The following is a 25,487-nucleotide window of genomic DNA, read 5'->3' on the forward strand; positions in this document are numbered from 1 at the left end:
AAAATGGCCAATTCCAGTCCTTTTCAGTTCACTGTTGTTGTTGTTAAGTACCGTGGAGTCGGTTTCGACTCATTGTGACCCAGTACAGGGTTTCCGAGGCTGTAAATCTTTATGGGAGCAGAATGTCTCATCTTTCTCCCGCGGAACAGCTGGTAGTTTCAAACTGCTGACCTTGCGGTTGGCAGCCCAACTCATAATCACTACACTACCAGAGCTCCTTTTCACTAGTTCCTAGGATATTGATGTTTATGCATTCCATTTAGTTTTTGACAGTTTACAGTTTTCCTAGATTCACATTTTGTACATTCCATGTTCCAAGTATTAATGGATATTTACAGTTTTACTCCTCATTCTGAGTTGTGCCCCATCAGCTAATGAAGGTTCTGAGGGCTTTACTCCATTCTCATCATCATGGTCAATTCTACTTTGAGGAGGCAGCTCTTCCTCAGTCGTATTTTGAGTGCCTTCCGACCTGAGGGGCTCATCTTCCGATGCTATATGTGACAGTATTCTGGTACTCTTCATCATACTTCAGTATTCAATATTCTGGTATGTTTGACAGTGTTTCATTGCTATTCATAAGGTTTTCATTGACTAAATGTTCGGAAGTGGTCAGTCTCTTCTTTTTCCTAGTCTGTCTTAGTCTGGAAGCTCATCTGAAAGCTGTCCACCATGGGTGACCCTGATGGTATTTAAAATACTGATGACATAGCTTCCAGAATCACAGCAATACGCAAGCCACCACAGTACAACAAACTGACAGATGAGTGGTAGATTCGAGTTAACATATGTTGGTATGCATGTCTTTAACTATTAAATTTGCTTAAAAAATAATAGATTTTTGTTGTTGTTAAGTGCCGTCGAGTCGGTTCCGACCCATAGCGACCCTGAACAGAGTTTCCAAGGCTGTAAATCTTTATGGGAGCAGAAAGCCTCATCTTCCTCCCGCGGAGCAGCTGGTAGTTTCGAACTGCTGACCTTGTGGTTCGCAGCCCGATTTGTAACCACTACACTACCAGAGCTCCTTAAAAACGAATAGAAGCAAGAGTTAAATAAAGTACCCTCAGGATACCCAAAACACGTATAAAAACTCTTAGTCAAAATACATTTTTTCATTTCTCCTATTTATTTTTCTGAAGATACATGACTGAGAGATCAGTTTTAGGTGTTTGTTATTTAACCAGGTACCACATAGTATAGGAAAATTGTATTAACCTACCTTTTACATGAGTCCTGGTATGGTGCTGTAGGATTAGCACTGGACCCTGTGCAGGGTCACTATGAGTCAGAACCTACTTGGCAGTACTTAACAACAGCAACAACAACCTTTGAAGACTTGGTTTTCAAGGAGCAAATATATCATTTTAATCAGAGTTCTATGAAGTGTTAATAGCACTGCATAGTGATGGTCTCAAAGCCCATGAAATACTGACTGTGAACAGCAGGTTCTCTCTGGGCTCTGAAGGTCAGTCTGATGCTTTCTGCATCAAGGTATCCACTTGGACCATGATAAACCTATTATAAAAATCCTGAGTCTCAAAGACTCATGCTGTGCTGAGTAATATCTTAAGCAGCTCCAGACACCAGCTGACTTTTTAGAGAAAATTTAGCACAATTTGGCTCAAGGTCAGCCTGAACCACCACTAGCTCTTTCCCAACCACTTGGCCCCAGAACTAATCTCTCTTTCTACACTTAGACCTTAACATGTAGGATTTGCATGGATTTATCATTGATAAAAGAGTTCAACCCAGGGAATGCTTTGGAAAGTTAAACTTAATTTACAATATTAGTGTGAGAATACTTTGAAAAGTAAACATAATTTACAATATTAGTGTGAGAATACTTTGAAAAGTAAACATAATTTACGGTATTAATGTGAGAAATAACATTGGACTTGACGTTGCCATGCCTGGGTTCCAGTTTAATCTTGGCCACAGATGAGTGTAGAATCCTGGGCAGGGGCTTAACCTCCTGACCTTAGTGTTCTTACTGGGAAATGTGTTTTTTTGGAGGGTGGAGTAAGTAGAACTATGCACTGGACTGCCTCTTCGTTCTGACATTGTTTTTCTGATAGGACAAAGAAAAGAGCTCATCTATGGCATCAAACACATCATAGCACACTTGTTGTTGTTGTTGTTATGTGCCGTGGAATCGGTTGCGACTCATAGCAACCCTGTACAGGGTTTCCGAGGCTGTAATCTTTACGGGAGCAGAAAGCCTCAGCTTTCTCACGTGGAACAGCTGGTGGTTTCAAACTGCTGACCTTGGCACTATTTTTATCATTGCTGTATTTCAAACCGAGCCCTGTTGTGGTGCTGTAGCGTAAGCACTGAACTGCAAGGTCGGTTTGAACTAAAAGGTTGGCAGCTCAAACCAATCAGCCACTCCTTGGAAACCCTATACAGAGTGTCCTTTTAACAACAACAACATATCCAATCCAAGCAATTGATGTCTAAACTATAGACAGACATTTGGCTAAATGGAATAAGACAATATGTCAATGAAAGGAAGTGACAACCTTTTGTCTGGGTAGTTTTTATGACAAGAATTTGATGGATTGGGAATTTCTGCTTCAGAACCATCTGAGGGTCCACTGCTTGTGTGCATCTGTATTTTCTAGGTTCACGGGGTACACAGTTATGGGTATGGATTATGTCTATCCCTTGACACTCATGGTATCCCAGGATTTAGCTTCCTGCAACTCGACTCTGTCTTAACATTGCTCGTATAGGTAGAAGTATACTGGAGCTATTTAGCAGAGCAATAGCCTTAGTATGCGTAGGACTGCCACTGTGGACAATTCTAAAGTACAGATGTAAATCTAGCTGCAGATGTTCTCAAAGCACTGTCAAGTCATAAAACATGAGGACTTAGTTTAGACTCATATTTTGAAGCAACATTTTGAAGCAACAATAACTTAAGGATAACCAACTAAAGGGTCTTATCTTCTCTGCTCTACAGCAGTGGTTGTCTGACTTGAGCTGGCATCAGAATCACCAGGAGGACTTGTTAACCACCTGCATTATTGGACCTCCAGGGTTTCAGATTCAGTGGAGCAGGAGTGGGCTTTAGAATTTACATTTCTCATAATTTCTTAGCTGATGCGGATACTATCAGTCTGCATTGTAAGTTAGATAGATCATTTATTTCTATTGAGCACTTACCACCAGAAGACTAAAACAGTTACGTGATGTTGGACAGTACATGTGATAGAATACGTGAAGGCTTTCCTACAGAGGATAAGGCACAAATCCTGCATTACTTGTTCACGCTGACCTGTAAACCCACTTGGAGGAGTTAAATAGAATTTTAACTTTGTACTTGTTCCTGTGATTGAAGCTCATTTCAAGTTACAATGTTATCTAATTCCATGACTTCCAAAAGTCAGTTCAAGAACCAACACTAGGCAGATTGCATAAACATGTCCAAGGAACTTGCTAAAAATAGAAATTTCTGGACTCTGTCTGAGGATATTTGATTCAGTAAGTCTGGGATGAAGCTTGAGGACCTAGACTTTCAAAATCTCTCTAGATGATCTAATTCATTTCCAGGTGATCTGTCCATAGATCTTGAGTATTCCTTTCTATAACTATACACAATGTGCTCCAGTAAGGCACAACTGCTTTGAGTATATTTCCCCAAACCCATTGAGTTGATTCTGTTACCATGTGACAAAGTAGATAGAATTGCCCCCCACACAGGGTTTTTCTTGACTGTAATCTTTCCAGAAGTAGATGGTTAGGTCTTTGTCCTATGGAGAAACCACCAATGTTTTGGTTAGCAGCGAAAAGCACTTAATCATTTGCGTCGCCAGGGCTTTTTAAAGGAAACATGTTGTTGTTAAGTGCTGTCATTCAGTTCCAACTCATTGTGCTGCTGTATAAAGTTTCTGCGGAGTCGCTTGTGGGTTTGAGTCACTAACTGCAGTTAGCAGTCCAGTGACGTAGCAGGACTCCAATGGAAGAATATCTAGTATTTTTAATATTTGGTAAAATTGATAGAACAGTCTGAGCTCAACCCTTCTAAGAAACCCTAATGGGCACCAAAGTGAAAAGAAACACATTTCCTTGGCATGATTAGAAGCTACTTTGTGCACATACAAAACACACCCAGCCACTCCAGGTGAAATGTCCCTTGGCCCTTATGTGTTATAATTAGTGAAGATACCCAAGTGTAGGCATTGTCAAAAAGAGAGGAAGGTCCTGCCTATCTTTTCTTGTACCTTGAATAAGTTCATTGACTAGCTCACTCAGTCACTTACTCAACATCCCTAGATGTCTGCTCCCATTCAGGAACACAGCTGTCTTCCCAAGATGGAATGATAAAGAACAAACAGTTCTACCCTCAAGGATAGCATACTGAGAATCAGAGCTCCCCATTCTGAGACACACAGTAATACCTCACGTACTGTGTTAGTATATGTGTTGGCACACACACCTTTTCCCACACATTAAACTCAATTGTGCCGATGTATCAAGGACTGCCAACTCTCTTCCATTCACATACACACATACAGCCTTTAAACAAGAAAATAATATCCACTGAGTTACTAACTCTAACATCATCTACAAAAGTTGTATTTAGGTTTCAGATTGCACAGTTGCTTTTAAAAAAATTTTTATTGTTATGCCTCTATGCTAGAGTTGGCTTACAAGTCCATTGGGGGAAAACAGAGATATTTATTATTGTGTTTGGGAGAGGAAGATTTCCTCTAATAATTAAAAAATCTAATGTCTAGTTTCAATATAAAAATAGACTTTTTTTCATTATAATTATTTGTTACAGTTTTTAAGTTCAAGCATTTTATAACATTTATATAAAAATTCATGTAGTGTACCCATCTTTTCTTGTTTAAGTCCAACATCAAAGGATGCACACTCTTTTCTTGAGCTTAATATAGCAAATTGTATGTTTTGAAGGTGTTACTAACCCTCTTTGCTCTTAAGGAAGAGAAAATGCATTTTGGAAAGGCTCTCATTTTTAAGGTCATTGATTGGCTTAAAAGGCAAATGTCTTTTTTTGGTTGAACTTCCTTCAATTAGGCTACTACCCTTTTAAAATAAGTATATTCAAAAATCTATCAAAGGGAAGAAAAAAAAAAGCTAAATGAGATTTTAACAAAATCCTGACAATTTCAGCTTAAATATATACACAGAAACCATATGTGCTTAGGAAGAAATATATACACACAGGCATTGTTTACAGAGTATGTTTTTATATTTGGAAGACATTGAAGGAAGAGATATTCCATACATACATTATATGAAATGTACATTCAGAGAGCCCACATAGATTTTGCATTAAGAGACAAAGATATCTTTATCCATGGTAGGTAGACAGACAGACTGACTGACTTCAAACTTGCACTTGCAGTGTGGATTTTTTTTCCCCTCATCTCCGGGTACTGCTTTTCGAAATCGCCTCAGGCTACAAAACAGCACCTCAGATCCCCAAGGCCCACTGCCTGGCTCCTAATAGCCACTCTCCATCTGTGTCACATGAACAGCTGATGAGATGGCTCCAGTGTCTGTATTTTGGAGAGCACATCCACCCAGGTTAAAATGCTAGGGTTGCCAAGGAGCAGTCAGAAACCATTAGTGTGGGTGAGAATTTGCCTTGCAGCAGTTCCTTGGCATGGTGGAAAGAGTGTGCGTGTACCCTTGCGAGCTTGAGTGAGTGAATGAGTGTGTGTGTGTGTGTGTCCTTGTGCAAGAAATGCCCTGGTGTCCATGTGTGTGCAGGGAGGGTAGACAGATAAGGCTAGACTCCATATATCCAGTATTCAAAAAGCCAAATGCCTTTTGTTTCCCTGAACTCTGATTAGTTCTTGGACTATTTGGGATCCTTTTTTTTTTTTTTTATCATAACAGAAGGCAAAGAAAAAGAGAACAGCAACTTTGGGGTCATGCTCTAGTGTTTGGGCAGATGGAAGGGAGCTGCTTTGCCTTGGGGCAGGGTGGTTGTAATGAAGTGGCCTGTCAGTCTGTAAATAGTGAGGGTCATCTCTTCCATGTGATGGAGGGTATCACATTGCAGTGAAAATGGAAATGTCAATAAAATTAATCTGCCAGCTCTTTGCTGTGGCTTTTCTGCTTCTCTGGTCAAAGAAGGTTGAAGGGTTTTTGCTTTTTTTTTTTTTTTTAATACTGCAAGAAAGGAAAAGAACAGGTACAGAGAAGCTCCCAGCTCCCAGAACAGACCCTGAAGTTAGAACAGGAGTGGTCCGGTAGGCAGAATGTGTGTTAGAGGACTCTCCAGGGGGAGAATTGGTCTGAACTGGTGGATGGATCTATGGCATTTCTCTCGAAGCTAAAGAGCGTCTAGCTCAGGGTACATTGAGCAGAGAGTTTATTGTTTTAGGCTTTCTTGGACAAGGTTTTTACTTAGCATGGGATTTATGGCATTTACTGCTAATGAATGTCTATTCTTAAATTACAAAAAACCTCATCTCAGCGCAATTCCCAGATGTCCTTCCAGGACCCGGCTTCTTAAACACCAGCAGGGAGCATAAACTCTCCACTTCTCTGTTTTCCTCTTTCGTGTGGCTCCAGGCTAATGATGTGCAAGGAAAACACAGCTATCTATAAAGGCCCTGTGCTGTCCCAGTATTCTTCATTTATTTTGCATTTGATTATGCCACAAGTCGGATCTTGTTTCTTTCCTTTTTTTAAAGTTATTAGTTCAAATATTAATGTAGGGATATGGCATATATTGCTGCTCTTGATTGATGCCTTCCCCAAAACAGGAAGACGTGCTCGTATGAATTTTAAGAAAGTAGGGGTCCTGCAATGCCTTGCCAGAAGAGTTTTTCAGATACATAATTTAGATGCCCTCCAGGCAGGCTTTCAAGGCATTTCTGCCGGAAGGCAAGAAAAAATAACTATGACTGTTAAAAGTAAATGATTTTTGCTAATGCACAATTAATGCCAAAGAAAAGCACAGAAGAGAAAGATGTTGATAGAAACTTCTGATTAAGTGAGCACCCTACCTTGATGTACATCTTTTTTTTTTTTTTTTTAATGATAATGATCAGTGGTGCAGAGAGCTAAAAGTTTTCATGTCATGCAAATGCCGAGTGCAGGGTTGTATAAGCAGTGTGTGAATGTGCGTGCTTAGGAGGTGTCGGTTGTAGGAGGGGCTGAGCAGGCAGTGTGTTATGTGCAATGAACAGTAACATAGTTACTATCACCTATGCAGGCAGCTTAGAATATATAGACTACAGAACATTGAACTTGATTACCCTCCAGTATGTGTTCACTAAAGGCATGGGGAAGCATTTCCACCGAATGGGTTTTCTGATGATGGTTTTCCCACGTTGGATTCCATAATTGACAAAGAGCTACTGCACTGTGTCAAGCATACAATTATAATTGAATTAATGATATGGGCAAGTGTGAGACACACAAAATTAACATTTGAAGAGGCCTGGTTTAATTTTGTCTTTTACATATTTGTGTCTCCAATTATACTTTAATGAAAGAGAATATACCAGCTTAATGGATTTCTTTCAACAAGCTTAGCTGAGCTCATCGTTAGCTGCACATTGTTGTTGGCACCCTTTCTATGTGTTCTCTTAATGTATTTTTATTTCTTTCTACTAGGAGATGGTTTAGACAACAGTGTAGCTTCACCTGGTACAGGTGACGATGATGACCCAGACAAGGACAAAAAACGCCAGAAGAAAAGAGGCATTTTCCCCAAAGTAGCAACAAATATCATGAGAGCGTGGCTCTTCCAGCATCTCACAGTAAGTTAAGATGAAAGAGAAAAAAAGTTTTTGTTGTTTTGCTTCCTGCTAGCAAGTTACAAGGGCTCATTCATATATAGTTTTAAAATAAGGTGCCGATATTTTCTTGCTTGAAATCTGATGAGCAACAGAGAAGTTATGGTTTTATCAACTAGCATCCTCAATAGTGCATCCTCCAGAAAGTAGCAGTGGGTTTTTTGGCTGGTTTGTTTTTCCCCTTTATAATTTGTTTATTAATAAGCCAGGAATGGACCCTATACAAAATGGTCTAGGGCCCTTAACTGTATAGAAGAACAAATTTGTTATTTATGCTAAAAGGTTTGATAGCAACTTCAGATAGAACAACAGCAGCCAAGGGAAATGGCTGCAAGGAACTCATGAGCCCATAAACATTGCTGATGACGCTATTAACGAAAGCCATCTTTTCTTGGAGGCAAAAAGAGTACCATGCCACATGCATGTCCAATCTCCATATCAGGTGCAACTTAAATCGCTGAAGCTGCTTGCAAACATGTCATGTACTTATATGACAAACACAGAGGGACTGTAATGCCTTTGTTTGTAAGGTGGAGATTAAGATTTTGTTTTTAGCTGTTGAAGGAAGTCCATTATCTTCAAAGCTAGACCTATTCACTTCTAGTAAGGTATTAACTAGGTACAAAAAATTTTTTTAAGTAACAATGTATCTCTGTTCTCCTGTTTGTATTCTGTTTTATGTGTTGGTATATAGTGTTGATTCTGTAAGATTCTCTTGGGGACAAAAAAATGACAGTATATTTTGACAGAGGAACTAGCCATCTAGTTTATATGGAAATTCGGGGAAGATGGCAAAAATTTCAGAGGCTGTTTCTTGCTATAATATTGTTTTCAGGCCGTTCTATTTAGGCGAATGCTTAAAACTAGAGTGACCCATTGCAAGGAGAAGGTCTTCTTTGATTATCCAACTTGTGTGTTGCCATCCTGAATGACATTAGTTACAGTGTCATGGGTCCAGGACAAGGTTCCATTTTTATTTATGGTGTTGGCTGCTGATCCTGCTCTTCTAACAGAGCTACAAAGGGCAAAGGGGTGGAGTGGGTGTGGGGAGGGAAAAGTGATAGATTCACATTCCTAAATCGGCCATCTTGATGTAAGGACATTAGTAGCAAACTAAGGTGTATCGATCTGGCCTGTGGTGTCAGGATTAGCTGGAAGAACCCACGCTGCTGCCGTGATGGTGGTTGTTCTTGCCTTGCAGCTATGGTCATTTCAAAGGTCAGGGCTCTGCGCTGACTTGGCTCAGAGGAATTAGACAGAACATGCGGTCTCTGGGCTGATTACTTAACCAAAGACAAAATAATGAGTCCTAAGCAAATACTGACTAATTGAAAGGGCTGTAAATCCATTACATATTGGTCAGGGATAATCAGGAGTATTTAATCACTTTTATCTATTCAGGAGCACTGAAGCTGCAACAGCAAAGCCCTGAACCTTGCCATGTGGTTATTATTCTCATCATTATCAAAATTACTTCACAGCTGTTCTTTGCTACATCACCTCAGCTGGAGATTTACTAACCTGTAAAATGTTTTTAATTTGGAAGTCGAGTGAGTGTGAGGGGAGGGGCTTCTCATTTTTAACTGAAGGTTTGTTTGGTTAGAGTAGCAACTAAGAAAGCCAAGGGAGCTGCCGGATGGTAGGCAAGCTGCTCTCTTCCACACAAGCTCACCTGCCTACTTCCCTCCTACCAGTTTCTTTCACATTCCACCTTTCTCTGCCTCCCCTCTCCCCAGCAAAAGACAAAAACAAGAAAAAACCCTGACTTCATCCACTAAATTTCAAGAAAACACCTATGTGTTTCTAGCTTTCAGTAATCAAAACCAGTATCACGGAACAGAAGAACCTTAGAGAATTTGGCTGTTCTGTTTACAAATGAGGAAACTGAGATCCAGAAAGGGAAATAATTAGCTCAGAATCAAGCTGGGACCAGGACCCAAGTCTTCCTAATCCCTAACTCTGTGCTGGCTCCACCTCATGATGATGACTTTGTTAAAATCGTCATTACCTTTGTTAAAATTACATATGACTCTCCCAAGTTCTGCCATCAATAAACTATGTGTCTAAGGGATTGTGTGTATTGTGATATTGTGAAGCATGTACTGCCTTCTTTACTTATTTTCATGCGTCCTTTCCCTCAATCTTTCCCATTCGAAAAGATTTTCTTATACTCCTCTCTTTAAGCCAACTCTCCTTCCATTGCCAATATTCTATGTGTTGAGACGCATGGGGAAGTGTCATGAGCCTTTGACACCTGACCTGTGGCTGCCGGATATCCCACCTTCGTATCCACCACCAGTGCCCCTTGTGTGCATGGCCACTTAGTGTTGTGAGTTCCAGTGCTCCCTGGGTACCTCTTATGCTTGCATCACTTGTGCAAGTTTGCAAGCCAACTGTTGGGCATTGTCCCCAACTTGAACATCTAGCTAAATGTGCATAAGGTTTGGTGCAGTGTTCTCTGTCCAACTAAAAGTTTTAACTACTGCATGCATGCCCTTGAAGTGGGGGAAAGAGGGAACTTGAAATAACCAGAGCAGGGGAGTCAGGAAATGTGCATTTCAAGTTCAGTTTTCCTCTAAACTTCAGTTGAATCCATTAAATCTTATGGACCTTTTGTTACCACATCTTTGCAACAAGATGTCTACCCTCTTTTCCCTTGGTCCTACGTTTTGGTTCTGCACTCAGGACTATCTAGTGAGAGCGTTGCTCACCCCAGCCTCCTGGTCATCTTTCTCTCCCTTCCCTTTAATTTTTTACTTTTCAGAAAGTGCTTTATTTTTCTCCTCCTCATGATCCTTGTTTCACAATTCGCCCCTTTCATTACATTCTGCCACCAGCTTTGTCTCCCAATCTTTCTACTGCCTTTGCTACACCTCTCTTGTGTCTTAAAGAAATTCCCCTCAGCTTCCCTTTTGAGATTTCTTTTCCTCTTTATCCCAATTTCACCCCAACTGCAGAGTTGAGGTTCAGTAACTTTGATGAGGGCGGTGTCCTGTAAAACTTGTACTTTCCCATCTTTAATGAGCTAGTGGATCTGAACGATTTACTCGGCTGTAATTCTGAGCCCAGAAACCAAGAATAGAGACCCCTAACTAGCGACATGTTAATTTAGACTTCTTTTCTTACATGCACTAACAGGCATGAGGAAGTTCTTGGAAGTAGAGATGGCCCCGTATATATTTTCTGTCATTTAATTAATTTCAACTTTCACAGTGAAATGTTGGCTCTAGCTCACTGAAAATAGATGTAGTCTAAATTATTATTTCATGTAAATTTCTTTACAAGTGCATGATTCAACGTGCATTCTTTCATTATTAGTCTCTTTAACGTTTTTCAAACTGGTTTGTACCCTTTTGTGCAGTATGACCTGTTCTTGTAATACAATAATCCCCGATGTACCCTTTTTTCTTTCTTTTCTAAAAAAGAAGCTAATTGAATTATCTCATTATTTTAATTTGTTAAGCAAATGTATTTTGCATATCAGGATGTGTTCTTAAAGAAGGGGGCTGCTAAAGCTTTGCCCCCTGAATGGGCCATTGGCCCATTTTGACATCCATGCATTCATTAACTAGCAGAACATAAAAGAACTCTGGTTGTATTTTTTTTTTTTCCAAACACCCAACCAGCATGAAGCAACTTTTTCCAATAAGCCACAGGGGTCTCTCTACATATGTTCTCAACTGCAAGCTATTGTCACCTATTCTGAATACCTCAAAAGACCCAGAGAAAAAAGAACCCCACCTCAACAAAGACTAACTGTAGCAATTGTTAAATCTTAGTCTCAATATGACAAAAATCATTAACCTTCAGTTTCCTTGCAAGAACAAGTTCCACTACAATTGTAACAGTTAAAGTAGTCTTTCAGATTCCCAAGTGCCACCAACTTTAGGGGTGAAGATAATAACCTTGCAGCTAACTGGTTACACTGAGGAAAATGTTTAAACCAAATCCAAAGTGGCATTGCAAAACAAAATCAAAGGCATTTCTGTATTCAGAGGTAAATTCTTTGAATTTGCTTAATCTGGTGCTTATTAACTATTTTCTAGTTTCTAACCACCAATTTTCAAAATATTGTTTATAAAAAAGCATCTAAAAATCACAGTAACTGCAAGGAAATCTATTTTTTAATAAGTATATTTCTAAAATAATTTATATTAATATATTCATTCATCTATACGAACAAATGCCATGAATGGGAACTGAGTCACAGGCACTTAACAATAGCAACAACATATATAAGCACTGGACTACAAAACACAAGGTCTGCTCAGTTTGAGCCCACCAGCCACTCTGAGGGATAAAGATGAGGCTTTCTGCTCCTATAAAGATTTAAAAGCCTTGGAAACCCTATACAAGGTCACTAAGAGTTGGAACCCACTTGAAGGCACTTAATAACAATAACAACAACATATGTATTAGAAATTCAAGTAGCAAAACACTGTCTATATTATACCTTCTTCAACTGACTGATGAGTAGACTTGGATTTTTGAGCAGAAAAGAAAAGATTGAAGAAAGAATCTGTTGGGAAATGTATGTGATTTTGCTGGAAAATGCCCAATGGTTAAAGAAAGCAAACAACAAAAAAACAACAACAAAAAAAAAACCTTAGGGATATCCTAGGGAAGTATATTCCTTTCACTAACACTTGGAGATTATGATATCATAAAAGTAAGCCTACCATTTCAACTGTTTTTATTTGACTTAAAAGATAGTTAAAGAAAGAAACAGCAAGAAATAAGACGCAGCCTGACAGTTATTCATAACCATGAAAAACTCCTCCATGCCAAGAAGCCCGTAGTGTGCTCAATTAGGCTTTCAGGCACCTCCACTCGCCACCTTCAAGAGCTCCCCTAGTTCTGCTGCAAAGAATATATTTGATCATAGAATGAAAACAGGAAGTGCTCACACACAAAGACACCACTTGCTCATACCAGTTTCAGACTAAAGGTTTTCGTATTTGAAAACATAGGGATAAAAGCTCACAATTAGGCAATGTACAATTTCTCTCAGAGATATGCATACAGAAATCAGAGGCAAATTTATTTACAAGTGCTATAATACCATGCAACTTTCTTGAAACTGTTGATTCTAAAACTCTATCCTTTGTTCACTGCAAAATGCTTTGTGTCTTCTCCTTGTCTCTTCGTGGGGAGGTGGGGGTAAAGACTACCTCTTAGGTATTTGTTCACTTCATTCCTTGCCTATTAGAATTTGATTTTTGGGCTTTTGGCAATAAAAGCTACATTTTAAAGTATATTGTCCTACAGAGACAATGACCTCATATTATGGGTAAATACCAGCACAGCTCCATGTCACATTGGAAAGACATTTGTCCCTTTCAGGGAGTTCACCAAGACCATCGGGCAGTAACGCTGTTGTTGTTAAGTGCTATTAAGTAGATTCAAACCCATAGCAACCCTGTATAGGATTTCTGAGGAGCCACTGGTGAGCTTGAACCGCCGAGACCTCGTGGATCAAACTGACTTTGTAATCCAGTGCATTAACCTACAGTACCACGACAGCAGTTCAGTCAACTCAACTTTGTTCTTGTTTGCATGTACTCTTGAGAAAGTCAGACAGAGGAATTATTTTGCCTTTTAACTTATTCTTTCCATCTTACGTGAACCCAAATGACTTCTTTTCCTAGTGTTGAGGTTAAGAGCACAGGGACTGACCCCTAGATGTTTGACATCATGCAATTACCCTCTTTAGGCCTCAATCTGTATTTCTGTAGAATGGGCATAATCCCACCAAAGCAGACTGATTAAATAAGATAATACAATGATAAGCATTTAGCCCCATGTCTGGCTTATATAATAAGCGCACAATATAAAATAACTATAATTCATATTTCAATGTAGTTGAATAAATGGGTAGCAGGAGACCTTGGCATATGGAACTGGGCAACCTAAGTTACTATATACATGCTTAACTAGGACTATATGAAAGGAGCTCTGGTAGTGTAGTAGTTACAAACCAGGCTGCTAATCCCAGGGTCAGCAGTTCGAAACTACTAGCGGTTCCACAGGAGAAAAATGAGACTTTCTACTCCCATAGAGATTTACAGCCTCCAAAACCCTATATAGGGTCACTATGAATCAGAACTGACTCCACAGCAGATAACCACCACCATATGAGATGGTGAGACCAACCATATGAGATGGTGAGACCAGGTTAGCCAAGAAATCCCAAATCCCCTTCAATAGGAAAGAACATAGATCTAAATTCAGCCTGCTTCTGGTGGCACTTTAGCATCAGCACTGGACTTCAGACCACAGGGTCGGCAGTTCAAACCCACCAGCTGTTCCTTGGAAACCCTATGCAGGATTGCTTTGAGTCAGATTTGACTCCAACGTGCTTAATAACAACAACAAAGGAGACCATGTCAACATGTGATGATTACTCACTGATGCAGGGTGAAAGCTAAAGTATCCTGGTGAGCCTTCTGTGATGGGCTAGGAAGTGAAGAAGAAAGCAGTTATAGACTAGTTCAGAATGCTTCAGTCAGATCTAGCTGTTAGTACACGTAACAGGGTTCCCATCTATGAACAGAATCTGGAGATACCTGCTCCCTCAGAGAATTAAAGTCTAGACTCTCTGGCAGACAATTTTGTATGGCTTTTTGTAAAGTGAGGGAGGTTCTGAATGTGAAATCAGAAGAATCGGGTTTGAGCTCTGTGATCTTGGGCAAGTTATTCAACCTCTCTGACCTTATCTTCTTCTCTACAAAATGAAAACAGTCAATATCTGCCCTACTTAACTTGGGTTAAGTAGGGTTTAGGTTGCTGTGTGGTTCAAATGATGTAATCATTTTGTAAACTACTGTAAAAGGAAGCTAAAACCTGTCAACACAGAAACCTGTCAGAGAAGAAAAACTAAATGTTTGCCACTAACACAGAAAAATAGAAAAATGCTAAGACTGCACCCTGTCAAAGGGTGAAAGCTTGAAGGACCCAGAAAATCAAGTCCAATAAGTAATTCTGGCTGTCACAGTTCTCACTATATAATTTGTGGCACAAATGTCAACTGTTTTGGTCTTTTGGCTGTGCACTTGGATTTCCAACTATGTGAGACCTCTACCAGTAACCAGTTGAATCAACTCCAACTCATGGTGACCTCATGTGTGTCATCATTCTTGGGCAAGTAGATCACCAGGTCTTTCTTCTGAGGTACTTTTGTATGGACCTGGACCTCCAACCTCTTGGTTAGCAGCAGAGCACATTAACCATTTGCACCACGCAGAGATTCTTTAGTCTCTAGAACCTCACAAAATCATCAACGGTGAGTGATCTAGTCCTGCCCACCTACTTCATCTCTACCCCAGTTTGTCCGCTTGTACATTTTCACAAGTGTATCCATGGAGACACAGGAATAATTTATATCATTAGACATCTTTTTAAGGACCTTGAATAGTTAATTTAATCAGTATTTTGTGGACATTAGTTATTTCTACTTGGAAATTAGTGCCTTCATGATTCTGAGATTGGCCTACTTAATACTAATAGCCATAGACAAAATTAATACCAAATATAAAATGCTGGCCTAACTTATACAGTGAGAGATGGCCTTTCTCACATTCAGAGATGCAAATGTTCACTTACTCTACAAGTCAGGGTCATGGAATGAGCGATACTACTAGCAGTTGTGGAAGTGCATTTGCAGAACATACAGCTGAGCAACTCTGGCAGAGAGAGCATCTCACAGACACAAGGCATCGTGAGGCTGCCCATTGCTGGAGCCTTTGCATTGTTTTTCTGCTAGCCAGAAGAAAACATCTGTGAATTATTTGAATGGAACCTTAAACTGGAGATCATCTGAATTGATGTCATCTCTGTTTAATTTCAGGAAATGATGTCACAATGCATTAAATAACAATGCCGGGTGATTTATTTTCCCTTGGACATGCTTTCTAAGCATTCCTCTTCTTTTGCAATGTTTCCAATTAACTGTAAGCTTGAGTGTTCTTCCTATTTCGTAACGATTTTGAGGGGTGGGAAGATTGGTAATTTCAGAGGTTGCCGAGGTTCAGAGCTAATGGCACATCCATCATGCCCTTATTGGGATGGGGCACTGAACATTGGAGCCATGATTACCAGTGGCAACCTACAACAGTATTGGTTAGCTTTAGAGAATGCGTAAAAACAAAAGCCTGCATGTTCTGATCCTAGCTCTCCAAAGAGCCACTAGATAATTTTAATAGTGACCTGAACACTGTAGCTTCTGCCTTTATCAAAGTTTCTATGCACCCCCTTCTTCTATAAAGATAGAGGACATAAGTCAATTCTGTGTGCCATCTGTCGTCGTTTTTACAATTTCTCAAATTAAAGAGACAGGCCAAAAATGTAATGTTTTGTTGAATCCTGGAAACTTGTCTAAAAGAAAGAAAATCACAGCCGAATTTACTTCATCTCTCTTGAGTAAAAAACAAACAAACAAATCGCAAGCTTCGGTGTTCAGGTCTTTTGCTTGTGAATTAGGAGGGGTTCTGCATGTGAAAAACTGATGTGTTTGGGATTCAGCAGCATTTGTCCTCCTGGTTGTGAGCTATGCTTTGGTAACATTCCATTTCAGGGGTTAAGGCAGTGCTTTCCATTTGCTCTTAAGTGCCGTTGAGTCAGTTCTGACGCATAGCGACCCCGTATAGGGTTTCCGAGGAGGGGCTGGTGAACTTGAACTGCCAACCTTGTGGTTCAGACTGACTTTGCAGTCTAGCGCATTAGCCCACAGTGCTACACCATTTGTTGTTGTTGTTGTTAAGTGCCGTCGAGTCGGTTCCAACCCTTGGTGACCCTGTATAAGGTTTCCAAGGAGCGGCTGGTGAGCTTTAACAAGTAACCCATAATGCCACACCAGTATTCCCTGCCACACCATGTTATTGTTAAGTACCGTCGAGTCCATTCCAACCCATAGTGACCCTGTATAGGATTTCCAAGGAGCCACTGGTGAGCTTGAACCGCTGACCTTGTGATTTAGCCGACTTTGCAGTCTGGCGCATTAACCCACAGCACCACACCATAGAGGTGGTGAGATGATGACAGGTCTCCTAGGTGCCTAAACATCATGATCAAAAACTACAGCACCCACGTGACATTGAGGGGGTTACAGTCAGTGAGATGAAACAATACATGACTGAATTGTTGAATGTAAACCTGATGATCTGCTCTGTTACTCCAATTCACAATAAAAAGTTAAGAAAATAAATCAAGTAGAGCAGGCAATTAACTCTGTTTAAAAAGTTCATCTGAGATCCACTAAGAAAATTAACTCAGAGATTATTAGCTACTAACTGACAGACACATTTTAAACTAAGAAACTGACTGAGGAGATTGAAGAATCAAATGCTTATTAAATTACCATCAAAGAGAAACTAAAATAATTATTACTCAGAGTTTAGCCCCTACTTTCATAAAATAGCACTCTTAGCATCATTGTTTAAAAATACGTTGAAGAATTCTTCAAGGAGACAGGGACTTGAAGACCTTTAAATCAAAGAAAATAGAAGGCATGTGCATATCTGAATATTCAGCTATTTAAGAACTCCAAGAATAGAGTGCCATTAAATGCTGTTTACTGAGATCCCTGAATATTCATTCAGATCCTAGAGAACATTTCCATGTCTTCTTTCCACATGACCACCATTTGCAAGCGTATTCTATGGTAAAGCGGAGTTCCTGGGAATTAAAGGCAAAGTTGACTGCCTTCCAGCTTGGCCACAGGAAAGGGTCATAAAGCGACCTTAACGTTCAGAACTCATTTTGATTTTAGAAAGTGTTACAGCACAGATATCAGAGGACTCCTAGAAATCTCCTGGCTTCTCAGCGCAGTGATATGTTTTCACAATTTGGAACAGATTATGAAGTGTAAAGACGATACCCAGCCCCACTGAACCTGTTAAGAAATAGTGACTTGGGTAGGATGCATTAGGTTGGTTGAATGAATTTCCCTTATTATAGTTTTGTGCTGCATACCACTTTCTAAATTGATTGGCAGCAGTTGTTTACAGTATGCAAAGTAATCACTAGCACCCTTTAAAGGTGTATTATCCTTTTAAAACATAATAGTAATGCCATTTTTATGCTTTTACATTTGCTATTCATATTTGAACTGCCAAGTCCCAAATCTGCCAGAACTAATTTAAGTTGTTTTTATCTAATAGTAGATAAGTTGTCAAGTCACAATATAATGGCAGATAATTTTTCTTAAACTATAGTTTTACTTCTTGGTTATAATAAATAACATGAATATTTGTTGAATCTGACTTGATTGTCCACAGAAAAGCAAAATAAAATGAAAACAACTCAAGAGATTATTATTGTGGGATTCTGGGATGACAAGAAATGACAAGAATGTTACCTGGTTATTCTTAGCACTATAGCAAATGATTGTGGGCAACCCTCGTTCCAAAATTTACTTAATATTTAACTTGTGTAACATAGACAGATGATTAAGATTCATCCTTGTTAATCTCTGAACAAAATTTATTGCTGATTTAAAATTTAATACCTCAGATACCAATCTTTTAAAAAAAGTTTTTATTGTGAATTAAGTGATAATTTACATGGGAGAACATTAGCTATACATTCATCCTATCATATTTCATTTAATTGAAATGATTACAGTCCCCTCCATGCATCCTCAAACAACCAGAGGGTACACCCCACAGGCCTGCCCCCTCGGCCGTCAGCACACAGATCCTCTCCCTCCCTGAGTCGAGAGTCCCCAGCTTCTCCGTCTCTCCATGTCATCATCTATGCCTCCATCTCTGGCATCACTGCCTCTCTGAGTAGGGTCCCATACTCCGCTCTTCTCCCTTGATGGTCCCAGGGACGTCCACTCCTGGACTGCAAAATCAGCCACTCCTGGACTGCAAAATCAACCACTCCCCTCCTTTTGTTACAAAATGTCTACCTTTACATTTCCAACCCTCACAATCAGTTCTGATAGCAATTATTCACTGTCGAACCACAAGAGTCTTATCCCCATCTCCTTTCATCAGCCCCATCCAGACAGGTTGGAAACCACTCAATATGGAGCTATTACCTTTGCCCACACCCTCTGAAACTAGGCTCCCTCTTGAAAGCTTGTAAGGTAGTCACTTCTTGCCTTCATAGCCCCTGCCCCTCCATTTGAGGTTGCCACTGTCTAAGTTTCCCATCACTTTCAATATTGTGTACCGAGGGGGTAGGAATGGTCCTCACTGTAAAGATTTGTTCCCTCTTTTGAGCTACTACATCCATAAGTAGAGGTCAAGTTCATCAAATTGTAGTGGATTACTCTTTTTTTTTCCTCTACTTTCATCTTCTAGTCAAGTTCTGATCATCCAGCCATTGAAGCTAGGTCAAGTGGGTTTTATCTGCAAGTATGGGTGTTCTTTTTTCTTTTTTTTAATGTTTTATTGTGAATTATGTGATAGTTTACATGGGAGAACATTAGCTTTACATTCATCCTATCGTATATCATTTCATTGCCATGGTTACAAACAATCCCTTCCATGCATCAACCAACCAAAGAGTATACCCTGCAAGCCTGCACCCCCCCACCCCCCCCTACCCCCAGTCATCAGCACACAACCCCTCTCCCTGTCTGGATTTAAAGTCTCCAACCGCTTCCTCTCTCCATGTCATCGTCTCTGCCTCCATCTTTGGCATCACTGCTTCTCTGGGTAGGGTCCTGCACTCTGCTCTTCTCCCTTGATGGTCCAAGGGACCTCCACTCCTAGACTGCAAAGTTAATCACTCCACTCTTTTTGCTACAAAATGTCTACCTTTACATTTCCAACCCTCATAATCAGTCCTGATAACAATTATTCACTATTGTATCACAAGAGACCCATCCTCATCTCCTTTCATCAGCCCCACCTAGACAGATTGGATACTTCTCAGTGGAGATTCTACCTTGCTCCACACCCTCTGGATCTAGGTTCCTTCTTGAAAGCTTGTAAACCAGTCACTTCTTGCTTTGTAACCCCCTCCCCCCCCCAATTTGGGGTAGCCAATGTCTAAGTTGCTCATCCCTTTCAACACTGTGTACCGAGGGGATAGGAATGATCCTCACTGTAAAGATTTGTTCCCTCTTATGAGCTACTGCATCCATAAGTATAGATCAAGTTCATCAAATTGTGGTGGAATACTCTTTTTCTTTTTTCTTTTCTTTCATCTTCTAGTCAAGTTCTGATCATCCAGCCATTGAAGCTAGATCAAGTGGGTTCTATCTGCAAGTATGGGTGTTCTTGTGCATCTCCCTTCATTTCATATCAGCTGGACACTTCACTCTCTGATCTAGTCCTCTGTGGCCATGTCCCTGTCTCTGGGCCCAGGAGTCCTCAGGTCTTGCCATACTGCTGGCCAACCAGGTCTCAACCCAGGTTGACAGGAGTCTATTGAACATGGTTGAACTTAGCTCACAACTTAATTGCTGTTTTTCCCCCACCTCCCCTTATCGGTGACCATGTGGTCACCAGAAAGACCACATCCCTGCTCGTGTATTCCCCTTGAGTCTCAGTCTTGGAAGTAGGTTTGCCCTGAGGGCGACCGCTTGCCTTGATGGCTCCGGGTGAGATATCACATTATAAATCGATATCTAGATTTATTCATTTATTGCATGATTTCCCTAGTATCACAAATATTCCAGAACTACTTTTGACTGGTGTGGCTTTGTGGGATAATACACTGGACTGCAAGATTGGTTTAAACCACAAGGTCAGCGGTTCAAATTCACCAGTTATTCCTCAGAAACCTTATACAGGGTCACTATGAGTAGAAACTGACTTGATGGCACTTAACTACCACAACAATTTTGACTGAAAATATCTAGCTGGAATATAATAATTAATAATTAAGAAAGGGATAATCCCATGACGGGTCATACTACAGATTTAAAATTGCCTGTATTTTTTTTTTTTTTTTACCCTTGACTCATAATGTGACCCCATCATAAGCCAACAATAAGCAACCAGAACGTACGGGGGTGGTACTATACTAGTCCTTTTAAAAGGAAAAGGTTTTTATCAATAGAAGAAATGAGTGCAGGATTATTCCCCGTAGGCTTGGTGACATGTTGGAACTCTCTGTAAAAGCAGCCTTAGTTTCTCCCTACGGTGAAAAGTTAGGGCTCCATTTCAGTATTTCAAGATACCTGTAGGCAGCTCCTGAGTTGGTGCACTTGTTTTAAACCCTGCCTTACAGTGAATTAAAAGAAAGAAAGAAAGAAAAAGTGGTAAGAGAGCATGGGCAATATGGGATCATTATTAGTCAATTATAGGCTCAGATTTTCCTTTAGTTTCTGGGAAACTATGAGTTTAGACCTGTGTGGCAAAATCCCACTGATTACTTGATGGCACTTTGATAAAGACTCCTCTTAGAGCTTAATCCTGAGGCTTTTATGTTCTCTGGTGAGCTGCTTAAGTGATCATCAAATATGACCATGTGGAAAGGCATCAGGTTTTAAAGTGACCTTTGTTAGTAGTCTGGGCATCCTTTACAAACCGTCTGAAATGGTTTTTCTTTTTCAGAGCAAGTTTGTAGAGAAGAGTGATTTGTTTTTCTTTGGTTCTTACTTGCCTGTACTGTCTTTGTCAAAAAGCATGAAATATATAAGTATATATTCTCCAGTTAAATAGAGAGGGTAGCGTTATTTCTCGTGAATCTATGGTTGGGTCTGATTGAAGCAGACGTGGAAAATGCTTGTAGTTCATCAGAGAATCAGGGTAAGAACAACATGTTAATTCTTTTGTGCTTTAGAGAAATGCAATCACACACAAATATTCCAAGCCAGGGCAAAAGAAATTCCCAATTCTTACTGTTTATAAAGGAGCTCTGGTAGCGCAGTGGTTACGAATCGGGCTGCGAACCTTAAGGTCAGCGGTTCGAAACTACCAGCCACTCTGTGGGAGAAAGATGAGGCTTTCTACTCCCGTAAAGATTTACACCCTTGGAAACCGACTCAATGGCACTTAACAACAACAACAACTGTTTATAAGACTATATAGGAATTCCTGGGTGGCTGTTGTAATTAAGTACCGGCAATTCCATTCCAACTCATAGCAACCTTATCTAGGGTTTCCAAGGCTGTGTATCTTTTGGAGAGCAGAAAACCTCATCATTCCACTGTGGAGCAGTTAGCGAGCTCATCCTGCCAGCCTTGGGTTTTGAAGTCTAGAGCTCAAAGTCAACAGTCACCTCTCTTAAGGAGTAAATAGGAATCCCTGTTGTTTTTGTTGTTAAGTGCCGTGGAGTTGGTTCCGACTCATAGCAACCCTGTATAGGGTTTCCAAAGAGCAGCTGGTGGTTTTGAACTGCTGACCTTGTGCTTCACAATCCAGTGCTGATCCTACAGTACCACACCAAGAATCCCTACGTGCTATATATACTTAATGCACTGGGCTGCTAACCTAAAGGTTGACAATTCAAGTACACCCAGAGGTGCTTCAGAAGAAAGATCTGATGATCTCCATCCATCAAGTTATATGAGTGCCATTGAAAACCCCACGGAACACAACTCTACTCGACATACTTGGGATTGCCATGAGTCAGAGGTGACTGAATGGCAACTGGTTTATATGGTTGTATCCTGGTGTGGTGCTCTGGGCTAATGCACTGGACTGCCAAGTTGGTTAGAACCTCAAGGTCGGCAGTTCAAACTCACCAGCCACTCCTCAGAAACCCTATGTAGAATCGCTATGAGTCAGAACTGACTCGACTCTACTTAACAACAACAACAATCCAAAAGACACTGAGCAATAGTGGGCTAGTTTGTAGTAACTTGACTAGAGTCCTACTTGCACTCAACTTTTACTCTCTGGGTCATTTGGGGCAAGTCCTTTAACTTATATGAGTTAACTCATGTAAGTTAAAGCTAGTCAACTCAGCTTTTTGACATTACAAACAGCTTTTTGAAAAGATCAAAATGCTATATAAGTATAAATCAATATTTATATAATCCACTGAAATAATTTCCTCTGACTTAGCTCCATGAAATTTGAACTTGGATATGGGTGAAAGACACTTTGAAGAAAAATACATTTGGTCCCTTTGACATATGTCTCCTTAGTTTTGTTGTTGTTAAGTGCTATTGAGCAGTTCCAACTAATAATGACCCTGTATAAGGTTTCCAAGGAGCGACTGGTAGGTTTGAACTGCTAACCTTGTTGTAGTGCACAGTCCAGTGCTTATCCTACAGTGCCACACTAAGACTCCATTTCTGCTTAGAATAGGGATTAAATCATACAGATAATGGGATGTGTACAAGGAGAAGGGTACAGATCTTACAGATCAGTCATACTGTCGCATAGCGTTAGTGGCATCTATGTTTTGAAATTTTATAAACTCAACTTTTTTTTAAATTAAATTCATGACAAGTAACTGGGTGATATTTAACCTCATAATAAAGTTATTCTCACTTGTGTTACAATTGCTTGGGAACAAATTCCTTGGGGATTTTCATATCTATGTTCTTTTTCCATAAATGCTTCATCTTGAGAATTAATGAGTCTACAAGCCTGCCATTTTTCATCCTTGCCAGGTTGTTAGAGAATAGCAGTTTTACATCTTTAAAATGATGATGTCCCACACCCACTCTAAGAATGGTTGAATCCTGTGATGTTGTTGTTTAAGTGCTGTCGAGTCAGTTCTGAGTCGAGTAGGTTCTGACTCATAGAAACCCTACATAGGGTTTCTGAGGAGTGCCTGGTAAGGGTTGAACTGCCAACTTTGCAGTCCATTGCATTATCCTACAGTGCCATAATAGACACAGACTTGTCTCACTGCAGCAAGAGATTTGCTGTTGTTCAAGTGCCATCGAGTTGGTTCCAACTCATATTGACCCTGTGTAGGGTTTCTGAGGAATGGCTAGTGGGTTTGAACCAGCAATATTGTGGTCAAACCAACCTTGCAGTCCAGCACATTATCCCAAGCAAGACATTAGTGGGATCATTTCTTTTCTCCAGAAGAAAATTTCAATCTGAAAGCTAAATGTAACTTCCACTCATCCTTCATTCAGGGATTTGGGGATGTTGCAGCTCTTTAACAAGGGAGCTTGGAAGGAGCTCTCTGTTAGCGTAGTGGTTACAAGTCAGGCTGCCGACCTCAAGGTCAGCAGTTTGAAACTACCAGCGGTTCTGTGGGAGAAAGATGAGGCATTCAGCTCCCGTAAAGATTTACAGCCTTGGAAACCCTATACAAGGTCACTATGAGTCGGAGCTGACTCCATGGCATGTAACAACAACAACTTGTTAGCGGGTTACCTGTTGGGCTGTTAACTGCAAGGACCATCAGCAGTTCCTCGAGAGAAAGATCTGGCTTTCTGCTACTGTAAAGATTTATAGCTTCCGGAAACCTATGCAGTGTTGCTACGTCAGAGCCGACTCCAAAGCACAAAAAACCACCACCACCACTGCTCTTAACACCCACAAATCCTGATGTGGTGCCATAAGGTCAGCAGTTCAAGTCCACCAGCCACTCCTCGGAAACCCTATATAGGGTTGCTATGAGTCAGAACTGACTCCATGGCACATAACAACAGCAACAACAACAACAGCTCTTAAGGCAGAGTCTTCTTTGGTTATCACATAGAATACTTATGGGAAAGGAGTGAGGAAGATTTGGGAAGTTTGCCAGGTGACCAGGTACAGGGACCACTCTGAAAGTTAGAATTAAAGTTTGAGATTTGAGACTGATCTTTGTTGAAGCAAATGATTGAAACCGTACTTTTGCATAAAGGTTAGTACAGGAGACAGTGGATAGAGAGAAGGAGCTAGAGTAGAGAATCTAGGTATTGACTACATTTAAAGAGTAGAAAAGAATGAGTCACCAGCCAGAGATAAAATCAGATCTGTAGGAACATAATCAGATCATGTGAAGAGGGAATGAGTTTCAAAGTGGAGGAAGTCGATTCTGTAGAAAGGTCAAGAAGAGTGATGACAAAAAATAAGTCTTTGGTTTGGCACTTTTAGCATAGTGGGTTATCCATTGGGTGTAGCCCTGAGTTTTACAGACTGAAGAGTGCACAGTCAAAATTGAAAGGTATCAACCAAGAGTGGGAGACAGTATGTGAATGGGATTAGAGTTTAGTAGCAGAGGTATGCCAGGGAAACCAGTTGTATCAGCAAACAGGAAGAGACTGAATTTGAGAGAACCTAGGAGGATGAGATGGACGGACGTGTAGGTGTGGAGAGTAGAGCTAATGAGAATGGAGAGGGCATGTTTCAGATAAAAGGGAGCCAATGAGTGTGAGGGTCCTTGCATAGGTAGAAAGTTAGGGATGAGACAGACACATTTTATGAAGAGTAGAAAGCTGAGAGAACTCATAGAAGAACTTCTCTGACATGGAGCATGTGACCCACAGTGAATTAGAAAGTGCCCACAAAGAACACCTGTGGAGTACACAGGGCCAGGCTGGACTGGACCCTCCGTGTTATTCCGGCCTTTCTCAGACAGTGCTCACTAGCTGAGGACCAGGAGGAGCGGAAACAGACAACACGGGGAAAGCCAAGGGCTTGGATTTACAACACGAGAGGAGAGAGGAGGGAGGATGTTCTTGAGAGAACTGTTTAAGTGACTCATAAGTCAAAATTCCAATGAGATATTTTTTCCTCGTAGAGGTTACGAATCAGGCTGCAAACCTTAAGGTCAGCGGTTCGAAACTACCAGCCGCTCCGCGGGAGAAAGATGAGGCTTTCTACTCCCATAAAGATTTACACCCTCGGA

General features: G+C 40.4%; 1 protein-coding gene across 7 annotated transcripts in view; it reads left to right on the plus strand.

Annotated features, from left to right (window-relative positions):
• MEIS2 (Meis homeobox 2) overlaps nucleotides 1-25,487 on the plus strand; it is a 283,660-nt gene that overhangs the window by 82,078 nt on the left and 176,095 nt on the right. For all 7 annotated transcript variants that reach the window (XM_006831796.1, XM_006831792.1, XM_006831790.1 and 4 more), the window contains exon 8: nucleotides 7,603-7,748. In XM_006831796.1, the coding sequence (XP_006831859.1) occupies nucleotides 7,603-7,748 (146 nt within the window). The remainder of the gene's footprint in view (nucleotides 1-7,602; nucleotides 7,749-25,487) is intronic.

The sequence above is a fragment of the Chrysochloris asiatica genome, unplaced genomic scaffold (genome assembly GCF_000296735.1).
Source record: "Chrysochloris asiatica unplaced genomic scaffold, ChrAsi1.0 scaffold00004, whole genome shotgun sequence".
NCBI lineage: Eukaryota > Metazoa > Chordata > Mammalia > Afrosoricida > Chrysochloridae > Chrysochloris > Chrysochloris asiatica.